Source organism: Micrasema longulum, unplaced genomic scaffold (assembly GCF_059751315.1).
Source record: "Micrasema longulum isolate JH-2025_06_02 unplaced genomic scaffold, ASM5975131v1 h1tg000680l, whole genome shotgun sequence".
Lineage (NCBI taxonomy): Eukaryota > Metazoa > Arthropoda > Insecta > Trichoptera > Brachycentridae > Micrasema > Micrasema longulum.
The window spans coordinates 282,432-297,376 of record NW_028277876.1 but is presented as its reverse complement, the minus strand read 5'-3'; the positions used below and the strand labels follow the sequence as shown (position 1 = coordinate 297,376).

Genomic DNA, 14,945 nt, shown 5'->3' with positions numbered 1-14,945 from the left:
TATACACTTTTTTTTTAATACTCAATCCACCCTAAAAGGCATGATTTTCGCCAACATGGGAAAAATATAATGAACATACTATAAAAGAAATTGATAGGGTAGAAATCATAAAAAACTAAAATATATAAATCACTCTATTTTCAGGCAGAAGTTTCCTATGTGGTGGATGATACTTCGACAGGATAGGGATATTTTTTCAGGGAGGGGTGCATACTATTTATCTCTTATCAGGCAATCAAAGAATATGGGGTCTGGAGCCTCGGAAGTCCACACTGTGGACTTCCCATCACATTAATTTGGAATTTATGGCTATTTGGGCTACAGTGACCAATTCTTAACCCACTAATGTTTGAGATTAATCCCTCTAGACAGGTTTAATTAAACTGAGTTTATTTTCCTTTTGCAAGCTTACAAAGTGACCTTTCTTGCGCAAAGAGAATAGATGTTTAAAGCAAATAATTGGTTTGTTATTCAAATCATAGTAATTTTAAGAATATATTTTTTTTAGTTGCAAATTATTTGTACCTTGCTTTTGTTATATGTAAGGTTTTATCTAATATATTTATCTTGAAGTTATATTCAGTTGACTTTAACTTTTTTCACCGTAGATAACAATAATAAAAATAAAAGCAGAATCAGAATAAACAAAATAACACTTGAAATATCAAATTAACAAATAATTAAAAATAGCCATGAACGTTGGACACAAAAAAAACAAAAGGAGCTAAATACCACTATTAAATAACTTAGCCTGCTTGATCGTCCTTGTAATGAATCGAACAGTCTCTCTTCGTGTATCATTACAGTTCAGAAGCTCAGCCAGGTTATTTGTCGCAGAAATCCGAGTGTTTACTTTGCATTCAAGCTCCCATCTCGGCCTATCGAACATTGGCCAGTATATTAGAAGATGTTGTACAGTCTGATCAGTGATGCCATCACATGGGCAGCAACTATCGTCTCGCAGCCCAAAGCGATGCAGATATTCCCTCATGCATCCATACCCCGAGAGAGCCTGAGTTAGTTGAATAAAATGATTTAGTATCTACTTAAATTTAAATATTATAAATATTATATTTGAAAGGTATATATGTAGTTAGAACTGCATTGTAGCTTCTGTTATCTGAGTAGGTTGCTAGTTCTTAAAAACGATAAATCACGAATCTTACTTAATATAGTAGATAGATAGGTTTTCTTCGCGCATTCCGGCTGAGGGAATTTATGGAATTATTTTAAAAATATCACCAAGATGTACATAAGCTAAAATGACACAATGGAATTCCACCAAGAATTGTCAATAAAAGATATTTATAGACACTCTTGAAAAAAAACTAATTATCAATTATCCATTCAGATGTTCTTTTAATTCACACAATTTCTGAATTAAAATTCACTTGACCCCTCTATAATTGATCTTAAAAATCTCATCTGTTCAGAAAAAAATACATTAGTTTTGTCTGTGTCTGGGCGGATGAAGAATACAGTTGTGTGTGAAATAGAGCCAGAGTCCTGGACGAGTGTTTTCTGATTTCGATTGCTACTCTGATGGGAAAAAATGAAAAAGTAAATCGAGTGGAGAAAAGTCAGTCTCATGGAATAATAGTTGGCGCGGTCGCCTGCCATGCTCGAGGTCCTGGGTTTGATTCCTGAAAGGGTCAATAGAAAATATTTGTTTATAAGGTGGTTTCACTCAATGTTTCACTGTCTTTGGATTGGCACCTGAAGCGTAAGACTGATCACCTTACCTTCCTTTAATGAATAGTCAAGATACATCAAGTGCGGACTAGGATTTTATGTCGGAAGACTAAGAAAAACATGGCATGGCTAAATTCAACAAATACCACTTTGCCTATTTATCTGAGAGAGCTCTTCCAACCTCTATCACAGCATGGGCTATCTCCTTGTTCTAGTAACAAAAGAACCCTTTCAATACCCATTCACCTCTCTATTTTTTTGCCTCCTCTTTCGCAGTAGTGGCTGCTCGATTGTGGAATAACCTACCCACTAATGTCAGAGACGCATTCTTTATTCACATTTAAATCACGATTAAAATGTTGCTATCTGAATATTTTAGTTTTTCCTTTCTCCTCCTCTCTCTTCATAGTATAATGTAGATATTTAGTCAATTCCTGTTTCTAAAAAAAAACATCAATGTTTTTTTTTATAGTTAAAATATTATAATATATACCTACTTTTATATTTAAAGCACTAATTTTGTGGTTATTCATTAAAATAAAATAAATACAAACAGCTTTGTTTTTAACCACTTATTTTTTCAACTGACCGGTTTCTAAGCTATACAAGCTTCTTTGTCAAGGTATACCTTAAATTTAGCCAGTATCTACTTACATTACTTCTTGCCAACAACTGAGAGGAACTGCAATTCTTGGCAACAAAGGTCTCCGATGTATGCGAGGGAAGCGATTTGCTGATGAATGTCGATAAATCAATGGTTTTTGAAAGAAATGAAAGTATGACTAAATGTGAAATCACTGTGAATGGAGTTATACTAAAACAAGTAGAGGAATTTGTGTATCTGTAAAGTATGTTTACTAGGGATGGAATGACTGAGAAAGATATTGAAAGGAGGGTGAGTGCTGGGAACAGAGTGAACGGTGCACTTAAATCAACCTTGGCAAATAAATGTTTGTCACAAGAAGCAAAATTAGTAGCTCAAAACGGAGTCCTGGTCCCGACCCTGATGTATGGGAGCGAAATATGGACTTGGAAAAACAGGGATGAAAGTAGGCTGAATGCTGTCGAAATGCGATCTCTCAGGCGAATGTGTGGTAAAACTATGTACGATAGATGCGCAAATGTTGAGATCCGTACATTATGTAAGGCTGAGACTAGCATTACTGACAAAATCAAGAAAGGAGCTCTGCACTAGTTTGGACATGTAGAACAAATGGACAGCGAAAGAACGGCTAAGAGTATTTACAATGCGAATGTTGATGGATGCAGAAATAGAGGAAGACCGAGGAAGACATGGCACGACCAAATTCAACAAATACTTGAAGATGGACATGTCAAAAGTCGGAATAATCGGCGCGCGTACATGAGAAGACGTATGAATGTAAAGATATAGTGATGTGGCGTTCTATCCTCTCTGCCAACCTTACGGGGAAACGGCGTGATGGTTTGTTGTTGTTGTTGTTGTTGTACTTACATATGATTTTTTTAGTTAAAATACATCGAAAGAAATTATCGGCTCAATCAATACTTCATCTTGTACCAGTTAGTTACTATCTGTTGCAACAAATTTAGTTCCAAATACTGACTAAAATATGAATTTAATACAGAGGATTACCAAATCTAAACACGCTCCATAAAAATAATTCGTGCAGAGGAAGCACGGAGGATACAAAGAAAAATGAAAGTGGCTCTCCATTCCCTCTTCCTACTCCTATGGGGAAACAGCGTGATGCTTTATTTTGTTTGAATAAGAAGTTGTTTCAAAGTATTATTTGTAATATGTTCTAGAGTTTACATACGGCAACACATTTAGTCATAATGTTCCAAGAAATAGTAACTACGCATATCTATAAATAGACTTGTAATATTTTGTGCAAATATTTAATAATGTAATAAATCCACATAGCTATTATTACTACTAACCATTGTATCGAGATGATTCTCTTATAATCTAAGACGCTATTTAAAAATTGCACAACAACATCTGGGTATTTTTGAAATATTTCTATTATTTTATTAGACACTGCACCGGAACCTCATTTTACACGTTTTTTCATTTAACAATGAACAATGAGTAATAATAAATGTACAGTAAAACTCCGTTTATCCGAACTCCAGTCATCAAGATTGACAAAATATCCGGATCGTTATCAGGAAAAAAAAATAAAGAAGACATTAAGATAGCTGGTTTCTTTGTCAAAGCAATTAACTTTGCTGGACATGTTTAAGTAAGTTTTTAATGTGATTCCAATGAGGAAGTTCAGTGTCTTTTTAAAAAAAATAATTTGTTAATAAACTCTTAAACCAAGCCAATTTCTTTTCAATTTTATTTTTATATTTCGTATTATCGTTATTAGCGTTATGATTTTTTTAAGTTTTGTATTTCTGAAATAACTCCGCGTATGACGTCAGAGGTTGTTCTATATTAGTTCTTCTGATTGGTTCATTTACGGTAAGACAACCGGGTATCCTTCACAGCTTTCATACCATTGGTTAGTTCATTTGAACCAGTGACGTCAATCAAAGTAGTGCGTTTTTATAAAAATCTTTTTTATTATTTTGTACATTTTCATGAAACTTTGCTGTGCAATTTAATGCTCTAATTTTTACCGCGCGCAAGAAAACATTTTTTGTATCCAATTTCCTGTAGGACCGAAGTTCCTCATTCACTGTATTATTTCAAAAGCAATAAAAAGTGATTTTAGAGTAAATTTTGCGTTTTTTTACAAAACATTGTCTTAATTTAATGGTTAATCCAATTATCTAGACTTCTGCCTATCCGGATATGGTCTGGGTCTCGTTAATCCCGATAATTTAAGTTTTACTAGATAATAAATCATATTAGTCATTTTGGGAATTCCGTACATCGCTCTTTTATTTCTTAAACGGGTGCGTTAGTTATCTGATACTGAATAATCTTTCTGATTTTTTTAATGCATTTTGTTGTCATGTTATATATTTAACCCCTCTCTTGGCGATGTATATAGTCTATAATAATAATCATTTTTATTTCAGTAAAATGGCTAAGTAGCGCGGAGCCAATTCTACAATATAAAACAAAAACATTTTTCATTTTAACATAACAATGTAGAGATAGCTTACATAATATCTGAAATAAAAAAATTAAAAGATGAAAACTTCCTTAAAAATGAAACTAAAGAACGAAACAAAATAAATTCTCTCATATTATGTCCTAGCTTGAAACGGGGTATGTATTGTTAGCTGGGCAAAGTGAACATAAAATTTTATGTATGATTAAATGTACAAATAAATAAAATAAAATAAGAAATAAAATAAAATTAACTAAACAAAAGACACAGACAAACTTTTCAAAAGGCGTAAAAAATATTATTATTAACAACAGAGTATGAATAAAAAATTAGATATTATTTTTGTAAAATGAATGTAATAATCCATAAGGGTTAATAAATAAATTTCAAATAAATCATTTAAAAAAACAGTGATGGTTTGTTGTTATTTTCTCCTATATTTTGATTTAAAAAAAAAACAACATTTTGTGAAGGATTATTTGAATTTACCACTTAAGAGTTTATATTAACAAAAAACACCTCCAGTACCTAACCAACCGTCGAGTTTTTCAATAAATTAAGTATATTTTGACCCACCTAAAATATTTTTCATATTTTTGGTCCGCTCCTAAAAAAAAGTTCGCTCATCTCTGACTTCTTAATTCAAAGATAAATGTGTTATTAAGATACAGGAAAACATAACTTGTTTATAAAACTTAATTCTCTACCAAGAATTATGGAAAGGAAAAGTTAAATTCCATAAATTTGATACAATGTACCTATAATATACGAGTTTATTTGATTCAATTATGAAAAACTTTTAAGTATATTTTGTAAATTTACTATGGTCTAGTTTAACTTGCGTAATAAATTCGTATAATGAATACATGAATTTGTAACATAAAAAAATGTTTCTTATGATTTACTAAAATATTTTAATTTTGGGGCTAGCTGTTTTATTTTAATTTTAAATAACTGTTTTAGAAAAATAGATTTGAGAATTCCACAATTTTGATATGTCGCTTTTGAAATATTAAAATCCAATTCAGTAGTACATAAAGGAAACACTTATTTCTAGTGGTATTTCGTGTTGATTCAACTAACTAGTTTTATTAATTCAAACCCATTACCCATTGGATTTGTGGTATTTTCAAATTGATTACCTTCACGGAATTCTCACAAGGTCAGGGGCGATCCAATACTGGATGCATTTTTAATTAATTAGCGAGGAAACCAAACATCATTAAATTAAATTAAAATAGGGTTGTAGTGGGCCATTTAATTTAATTAGTATTATTAATATAATATTCAAATTAAAGCTGTGCAGTTTATAAAGATCGTTTAATCTAGCCAATAAAGGTCGCAAGGCCCACAAGCATTATCTAAATATCTAAACATTATCTTTTTTTATAATTGATTAGTTCCTGTAGAGATAGATCTGTCTCAAATGATAGATCCGTCTCAGTATTTCTGAGGCATTTAGGTAAAGAGGTATATGCCACTAAAAATTAAGAATATTAGTTTAGTATTCAATATGCAGAAGTCCACTCTATGAGGTCTACTGAAGGCAGGGGCGAATCATTCACATAAGCGATTATCCATGTAGGCGAATCGTCCATATAGTAACCATATTTATGTACAAATAATGAAGTAAATTGTTATTATAAATCACTGCCACCATTTACATCTTTCTCCAAAAATAAATATAAATATCGATTAAGCGCGCCCAGCCCGTTTCTAGTGAACTAGTAAACGAGCCGATTACCCCAGCTTATTATCCATACAAAAAAAGAACACTATATTTTACATCTGAACCCAGTTGCAGTTTTTTATATTAAAACAAGTTTGGAGATTACAAATATTATTTGATGATTCTGTATTTGAAAAATAGTATTTTGAACATTGTTTCCTAGGGACTATTTTATACAGACAAATCTGTGGCTTAAATCTAAAAAGGGCCAAATGTCATAAATCGTAAAAGGGAGTTATTGTTTCGCCATTTTGTGGCGTTATAATGAACTCTGCCTTTTTTGATAACAAATATTAATAAAAAAACACTACTCAATGTCTTTGTGTTTAAAAAATAGTTAATTATACATATTTTTTAATTGACATTGCCCCTTTACAAAATGATGTGGAATATGGAATCTGATATTGGCCCTTTTAGATCCAAGGCGCAGAAATATGACCACCAGTACTTTTGTGCAGTCATCTGGCAGGACAAGTAGCGCTCGACATGGCCATTTTTTGCATTATCCATTTCTAGAAGAAATCAGCCAGTGCTTATTGTTGGCAAGTTGACATTTCAATCATAATGGGAATTTACCTACTAAATTTCATTGTTGTGTTTTTCAATAAACTTTTATATGTGTTGTGTTGAAATAGTGGAGGATATAGCTACAATTGCCTTTAACAACAAGTAAAAAGCAAATGTGTTCATATATTTCATTCTTAAGTTTACGGTTTTAATATTTCATGAAAAGATGTATGAATGTAGAGGATGCGTGTTCTGTATGCAAATACAGCGCGATATGGTGTTCTATCCTCTGCCTACCGTAACGGGGAAGCTGCGTGACGGTTTTTTAAAAATTTATTTCAAGATTTAGACTGTCGGTTTAGATCTATGGATGAAAAATTGTTGATACTCTGGTTTTTTTTTTTACCGACTGTGATGTTGTTTATGTTTATAATATATTTCTCTACTATTTCGCACGCTCATTAAGGGTGCTTTAAGTAAAGAAAACAGTGTTTTGAGTCAAGTATGACATATAATAGAATTTGGAATGTAGTGCATTGGGTTAAACTGCCATAACTACAAAACTGCATATGGAGTTCATAATGGCACTCTAACATGATATTTGTCTACAATCATCAAGACTGCCATAATATGAAATGTAGCAGTCATAACTATTATTATTAAGTGTCAAAATTAATAGTTAAAGGTGTTTTTTTTAATAAATAATTGTTGTTATTAAATGTGTTTCAAAATAATCATATTGAGTAAATTGTTTAATATTGATCAACAATTGTGATTGTCAAAATTTTCAAAGTAGTTTCTCTCAGTTTGACACATTTATGCTAGTGGCACTCTATACGTGGGTGCGATATGTCTCTCATTATGTGGCTGGTGATTTAACTGACTATATTACCTTCGCAGGTGGGCAGCGTGGTCCACGATGGGATGCTTCGGGTCGCCGGGTGGGAAGGGAGGAGGGGACACCTCGGAGGGAGACGACCTCAAGTCTCAGAAGAGAAGGAGCGATGCCATCACCAGGCAGCTGCAAAAGGACAAACAGGTAATGTACCGAACATCTCATTTGTTCAATCATTCTCAAGTCTAGGAGTACAAATGGATGAACATCTCTGCTGGCGAGCTCATACTAATGAATTAAGCCGCAAAATATTTTTCAGTCTACACTCACTTAGAAGGTTGCAAAAATTCTTACCCATTAATACTAAATGCACCCTTGTACAAGCATACCCATTCTAGATTACGCTGATGTTTCCATGACTGATTTAAGCTGTGAGCAACTCGATAAACTTGAATGATTTCAGAATACATGCATAAGGTACATTTTTGGTCTTAGGAAATATGACCACATTTCTGATTATCGTAGGCAACTGAAACGGCTCAAAATTAGACAGCGGAGAGACTATCACTCCCTCTCACTATGTTCAATGTACTTCATAGTCCTATCGCTCCTATATAACTGCGTGAAAAATTTCAACGCTTATCAGTTCATGGTTTACCTCTTCGTTCTAATTCTCAAGGCACTCTCTTAATACACATCCACAATTCCTCTTTCTTCTCTAACTCATATAGTGTCCATGCGGCTCGACTGTGGAATCATCTCCCATCCACCATCAAAGATGTTACTACATTATCTCTGTTTAAATCACGTCTGAAGAAACATCTCCTTTCTCTTCCTTAATCTCTCCTCCTTTCCTTTTTCCTCTTTTTTCCTTTTTCCCATTGAGTAATAGTTTTGATTTAAGGTCATTTATAAACAAATACGTTTATTTCTATTTTTATATATTTTTAGCTTTTTAATCGTTTTTTTCTATTGAATATGTTCTGTAACTTGAATTATAAAAATAAAACTTTTATTTTATTGGTTGGTTGGAAGAAATTGCCATTTGGCAATAAGCCCGTGTACAAATAACATTATGTACAAAAAGTTTAATAAAAAAATTTTAAAAAAACTGCACGCTTTAAAAAATAATTATTGCAAGTATTTGGTATTAAAATGTAATTAAAGACACATATTAGTGACAATAAGATTTTTTTTTTATGTGTTGCTGTGTTCAAAGTTAAATTAAAAAAGTTCGCAAGTTTAAAAATAATATATTCTATGCTCAGTGGCGTGCATTCCATATAGGCAAGTAATTAGTGCCTACCTCACCAGATTATTGAAAAAATATTCAAAAATTAAATGTAAAGTATGCAAACAATTATTTGAAGAATTAAAAAAAATTGTGCGAACAGTTGAGCGTAATTCGGTTATTCCGTTGTATCAACCAGAGCGCGCCGCCATTGACCAGCGGTGTCAAAGGCACAATCTTCAAATGCCCGCTTTTCTTATTCATATGGCACTTACTCTTATGGCACTCATTTTTAAATTTAAAAAAAAATCAAAACAATGCATGGGCTTGTGTACATTTTACTTCAGTTGACAATTCAATTTATTTCAATTTATTTATTTTAAATATAACATATACATTACAAAAATATATTCAATACGTACATATTATAAAAAAGGAAAAAAAATACACGAAAGAGACTCATGTCAAAGGAGTCGAAGAATCCTGCTCCGGAAAACCCCTTCGGATACATGGAACAGATCAATATCCAGAGCGATGTTGTTCAACATAGCGGTAGCTCTTCCAACAGGCATAACCATAGGCAGGTTGGTCCTGAATATCGGAATATGAAACAATCTATGCTGACGCTGTCTTAGGTAATTATCAGGAACATACAAACCAATGCTCATCATAATTTCAGAATTATCGATCACACCGCGCAACAATCGATAAAAATGTGTGGTCAAATACACATTCCTTCTAGTCTCTAAACTGTTGTAGCCAAGCATACCCTGGAGAAACTCGGTCGGGTAGAGCCAAGGATAATACCCGCACTCTCTCATGTAGAGATATCTCAGAAACTTCTTTTGGATTTTCTCTATCATAAGAGAGTACTTCAGTTCATGTGGCCCCCAAATCATCGAGCCACTCTCGAGTCTACTTCGCACCAAGGAGTTGTAAAGAGTTCTCAGTACGCGGGTATTTTCGAAAACCCTGGCAGTACGCAGAACAAATCCTAACATCTTCAATGCATCACCACTGATTGTCTCTATGTGTTCATGAAATGTCAGAGTGCTTACAAATCTAACGCCCAGATCCTTAACATTCGATGTTCGTATCAGATTCTGGTCATTCATTTTGTAGCGAAAAAAAAGAGTTTTTTGGGCCCTAGTGAAGGACGTGACCGAACACTTGGAAACATTAAACCCAAGTTTGTTTCGCCTTCCCCATTCAGATATATTAGATATATCCGCTTGGAGAAGACGAAAATCGTCAGAAGTTGTCACCTTTAAAAACAGTTTTAAGTCATCCGCAAACAACAGAAAACGCGAGTTCAAAATTACATTTTTAATATTATTAATAAAAATTGAGAACAACAATGGACCCAGGTTAGAGCCTTGCGGGACACCCGAGAAAGTATGGAAACACTCTGACGCGAATAGACCGTAGGAGACGTATTGGTTTCTGTTTTGGAGGTAGCTCGCCATTAATTTTAACATACCATCCGAGAAACCGATCTCATACAGCTTATTTAATAAGACATCATGGTCGACAGTATCAAAGGCCTTGGCGAAGTCATTATATGAACAGTCTACCTGATGTCCTGCATCCAGAGCTTCCGTGACGTAGTTTGTAAAAACCATTAGATTGGTTTCAACCGAGCGGCCTTTCCTGAACCCATGTTGTTCATCAATAATAAATGGCTCTACTCGGGAAGTGACGATTCTACATATGATAATTTCAAATACCTTCGCTGGTGCAGAAAGAACAGCTACAGGTCTGTAATTTTCTACTGATGACTTAGATCCACTTTTATGTATAGGTGTTACTTTTGACGTCTTCCATGTTTCTGGGAAGACCCCCGTATTAAAAGAAAGATTATACAAAAAACAGAGGGGTTTTTTGATCAGTTCCACACAACCTTTTAGGAAGAATGTCGGAATAAAATCTGGTCCGAGAGAATTAGTAATACTTAATTTTTTGATAGTGTCGGCCACATCCTTCTCATTGATATTTTGAACATCAATAAACTGTGCACCGGTCTGTGAACATTGCTTAGCAATATTAACATCTAGAAGCGGAGGTTCATTGCTATATACTGTTTTAAAATGACCTGCAAACGCTTCAGCTATGTTTGCACCTCGAACCAATTTTTCACCCCATGTCATGGAGTCAACACTCCCACCATCCGCCTTTTGTGACCTTATATAGTCCCAAAAGGTATTAGGATCATGAAGAATGTTGCTTTCCATGCTGGAAATGAACTCCCGGTACGCCAATCGAATGCTACGTCTTACGACAGATCTGTAACACCCAAACATCTCATAATCACCGCTACAGCCAGAAGCTTTCCACTTTTTATGATAGAAATGCTTAGTCTGTATGTTTCTAACAATATCCCTAGAAAACCACTTCGGATATCGCCTCCCACCAGTAGCCTGAGATTTTCTAGGGAAGCAGGAATCAAATACACCTTCAACAATACAATAAAAATATTGTACCGCTTCATTTACATCTGATATTTTATACATCTCGCCCCAGTCGATACCGTCCATGAGAGAGTACAGTCGGTCAAAGTCGCCTTTATGAAAATTCCATCCTCTTTGACTAACTGTACCCTCCGCGGGAACTCTGGATCGACGGGGGCGATCTGCAATCAGATTGTAACAAAATTCAAGTGCGGGGTGATAATTATCTTCTCTTGTAAGAGGTGATAATGACCGAAACACACCAACAACTCTTCTACTGAATATTAAGTCCAGCGTTCTACCCCTAGAGTTCAAAATATAATTATACTGCGAAAGACCCAACACCGAGCACAAAAAAGTGAGGTTAGCCTCTATACTTTTTATGTTTTTTGCTGAATGCATGTTAAAGTCCCCCAATATAATGACACTTTTGTCCCGAAGTAGCTCTAAACTGGACAATACCCTGTCAAAGAACAGTTGATATATATTCGTCTCACTCGCCGGAGGGAAATATAATACACAAATGAACGTAATATCGAGATCGTATGTCAGTTTTACCCAGAGATCTTCATTGGACGTTTCTAAAACAGAAAAACGCTCGACTTGCAAGTTTTTTCTATTTCTCACAGCCAATAAACATCCCCCACCCTGCCTGTGGCCACCACGATCTCGCCTTACTACTGTAAAGTTACTATCAAATAATTCAGAGTCGAAAACGCCATCGTTCAACCAAGTTTCGGTTAATGTTATAACATCAAGGTCACAGGCCGAAACACTGTTATAAAAATCTTCGCGTTTCGTTTTCAACCCGCGAATATTCATGTAATAAAAATTCAGTTTATCATCTGTTGTACTATCGCGATCTAGTCACTTTACCGAGGGAAGTCGCGGCGCATCTCGCGGTTTTGCATCCCACTCTTTAATATACGACTTTCGCGGCCAATTTTCGCTTTGCAAAATTGCATCTACAGCATTTTTCGGAATTCCGATTTTAAATGACGAGTAGTCACCCCGCGATTTGATCTTTGTCACATGAAATGAGGCGGTACTCACCAATGAGGTTAAATAAGAGGACATATCGTCGCTCGTAGTGTCCTTATGGAACGGATAGAAGTGATAAAACTTATCCTCTTCCCTCCGCTTTCCCAAGGTACCCCGAACGACGACACGCCCTTTATTTTTAACAGTCTTCCAATCTTTGGAAGGAGACACTGATACACTGGGGAGAACTGCAGCCGCCGACTCCATTGTCGGGGGAACCATCACCGAAGTATCGCTGGGAACATTCCTCGAACTGGCGGCAGCTGCGGCATAGTTGATAGTGATGGGCGTGCTGGGTGATCGGGGAGCTGATTGCGACGGAGGCTGCATATCTCCCTCAGAAGAAAAGTTTTCAGATGTATTTTTGGCCTCCACCGGTATAACCGCCTTCGACATCGCACGTGTCATCATCTTTGTTTTTGTTGACGCCGTGGGTGCAATGTCATCGGTACGCATGCGTGGAGTTGTACGCAATTGCCGAACATTGTCGGAAACTTCCGAGCAGCTAGGTGCGGACGGCACTGGTTCGTTAGTGTTGGTGGGGCAGGGCGGACAGGGGCTCGCGGGGAGCCTGGCCGCACGCGGTTGCCGAACACCACCGGAGATTTCCGAACAACTTGACGCGAACGGCTCTGATCCGGTAGTGACGGCGGGGCAGGGCGGAGAGGGGCTCGCGGGGAGCCCGGCCTCACGCAACTGCCGAACATTACCGGAGATTTCCGAACGGCTAAGTGCGGATAGCGCTGGTCCGATATCAGCGGCGGCGGTAGGTTGTAATTTATCACTTGTGGATTTAATCCACATCAAAATACTATCTAATTTACTGGAAACGACACTTTCCAGCACTTCAATTCTCTCGGTGAGAGCACGAATGATTTTGTCAGATTCAGACATGACATTAAAACGAAAGACAGCGCGTAACAAAAAAGGCGTGCACTCCGTGCAACGAACGATGACTCAAAAATGTGCCAGTATTGGTGATTGTTAGGCAGTGCTTTGTATAGAAAGAACAATCGAGCACATTAATAATAATATTTGTCTGGCGCTTTATAATTTTAAATGTAAACTTACATTCCATATTGTATTTGATGATTTTAAAATTGAGGGTATGATAAACGAAAGAAGTGAGATTTGTGTTGTGATCTGAATTGACTTTGACTGTGATGTGATGATACGCAAGTGTGAAGGCAATCGGTTCTAGGCATAGGGGCTGGCAACGAGAGCGCGATCCCCGAACCTAGTGTTTGGGCAGTATCTTTCAGGGCGATAACTTTTATAATGAGGAACTTCAGCCCTACGGGAAATTGGATACAAAAATGTTTTCTTGCGCGCGGTAAAAATTAGAGCATTAAATTCATGGCAAAATTTCTTGTACGAAAAAAATAATAAAAAATATTTTAATAAAAACACACTACTTTGAATGACGTCACTGGTTCATATGAACCATCCAATGATATGAGAGCTTTGAAGGATATCCGGTTTGGTCACCCTAAACGAACCAATCGGAAGAACTGTCAGAGGACAACCTCTGACGTCACACGCGGAGTTATTTCAGAAATACAAAACTTTAAAAAATCATAGCGCTGATAATACGATTTATAAAAAAAAAAAAAATTGGTTTAGTTTAATATTCTACTAACAAATAAAAAATAAAAAAAGACACTGAACTTCCTCATTCCTCTTTGTACTTAAATTATTCCCTTAAGATGTGCGTCTGTACCCCCTGTACTCCCTATCAGTCTGTATTCTAAACGTGATTGACAAAATGCATAGTATGTTTTTTTTTCACACGATTTTTGTGTATGATGTTTCTAATGGTCTTAACTCTCCATCCCTGGTGATGTGTAGCTAGTACAGATTGCATCTAATAACTTTTATATTTCTGTAAATATAATAAATATGGCTCGGTTCAGATTTTCGGTATTCCTTCGTTATACATTTACGTATCTATTGAAATAATTTATTATTAAATAATAAATACTCATTGGGCGCAGAAAACGCATTTTTATCAGAAATTGTAGATATATCACCTATACGATGAAAAGTTTTCTAATGTGTCTCATTGTTGCGGCTTGTCTCAAATACTCTTGACATCTCACCCTCGATGCCATAGATATATTTGCGAGCGAGAGAGACAATTTCACGCGTGACGTAGGCCAGCCTGTACCCTGCCACAAAACGCCAATTGCTCTCGGAGCTTCGCTGAGGATGGTCCGTTTGCTTGGGCTGTTAGCGTTAGCAAATGGTTTTTTGTGTTTTTAGGGATTATATTTCAAATATTATCACTTTCTTAGTAAATTATACCTTGATAAAGAAGCTTGTGTAGCTTTCAAAGTTGCAAAACCAAGCTGTTTTATTTCATTTCAATGATCACTTTTGGCTTCAAATATAGTTGATTGAAACAGTCGCCTAT

General features: G+C 35.6%; 1 protein-coding gene across 2 annotated transcripts in view; it reads left to right on the top strand.

Annotated features, from left to right (window-relative positions):
* Window positions 1–14,945, top strand: part of Galphas (G protein alpha s subunit) — a 55,403-nt gene that overhangs the window by 16,731 nt on the left and 23,727 nt on the right. For both annotated transcript variants that reach the window (XM_088229572.1, XM_088229573.1), the window contains exon 2: window positions 7,879–8,017. In XM_088229572.1, coding sequence (XP_088085698.1) covers window positions 7,898–8,017 — 120 coding nt within the window. In that variant the 5' untranslated portion in view covers window positions 7,879–7,897. The remainder of the gene's footprint in view (window positions 1–7,878; window positions 8,018–14,945) is intronic.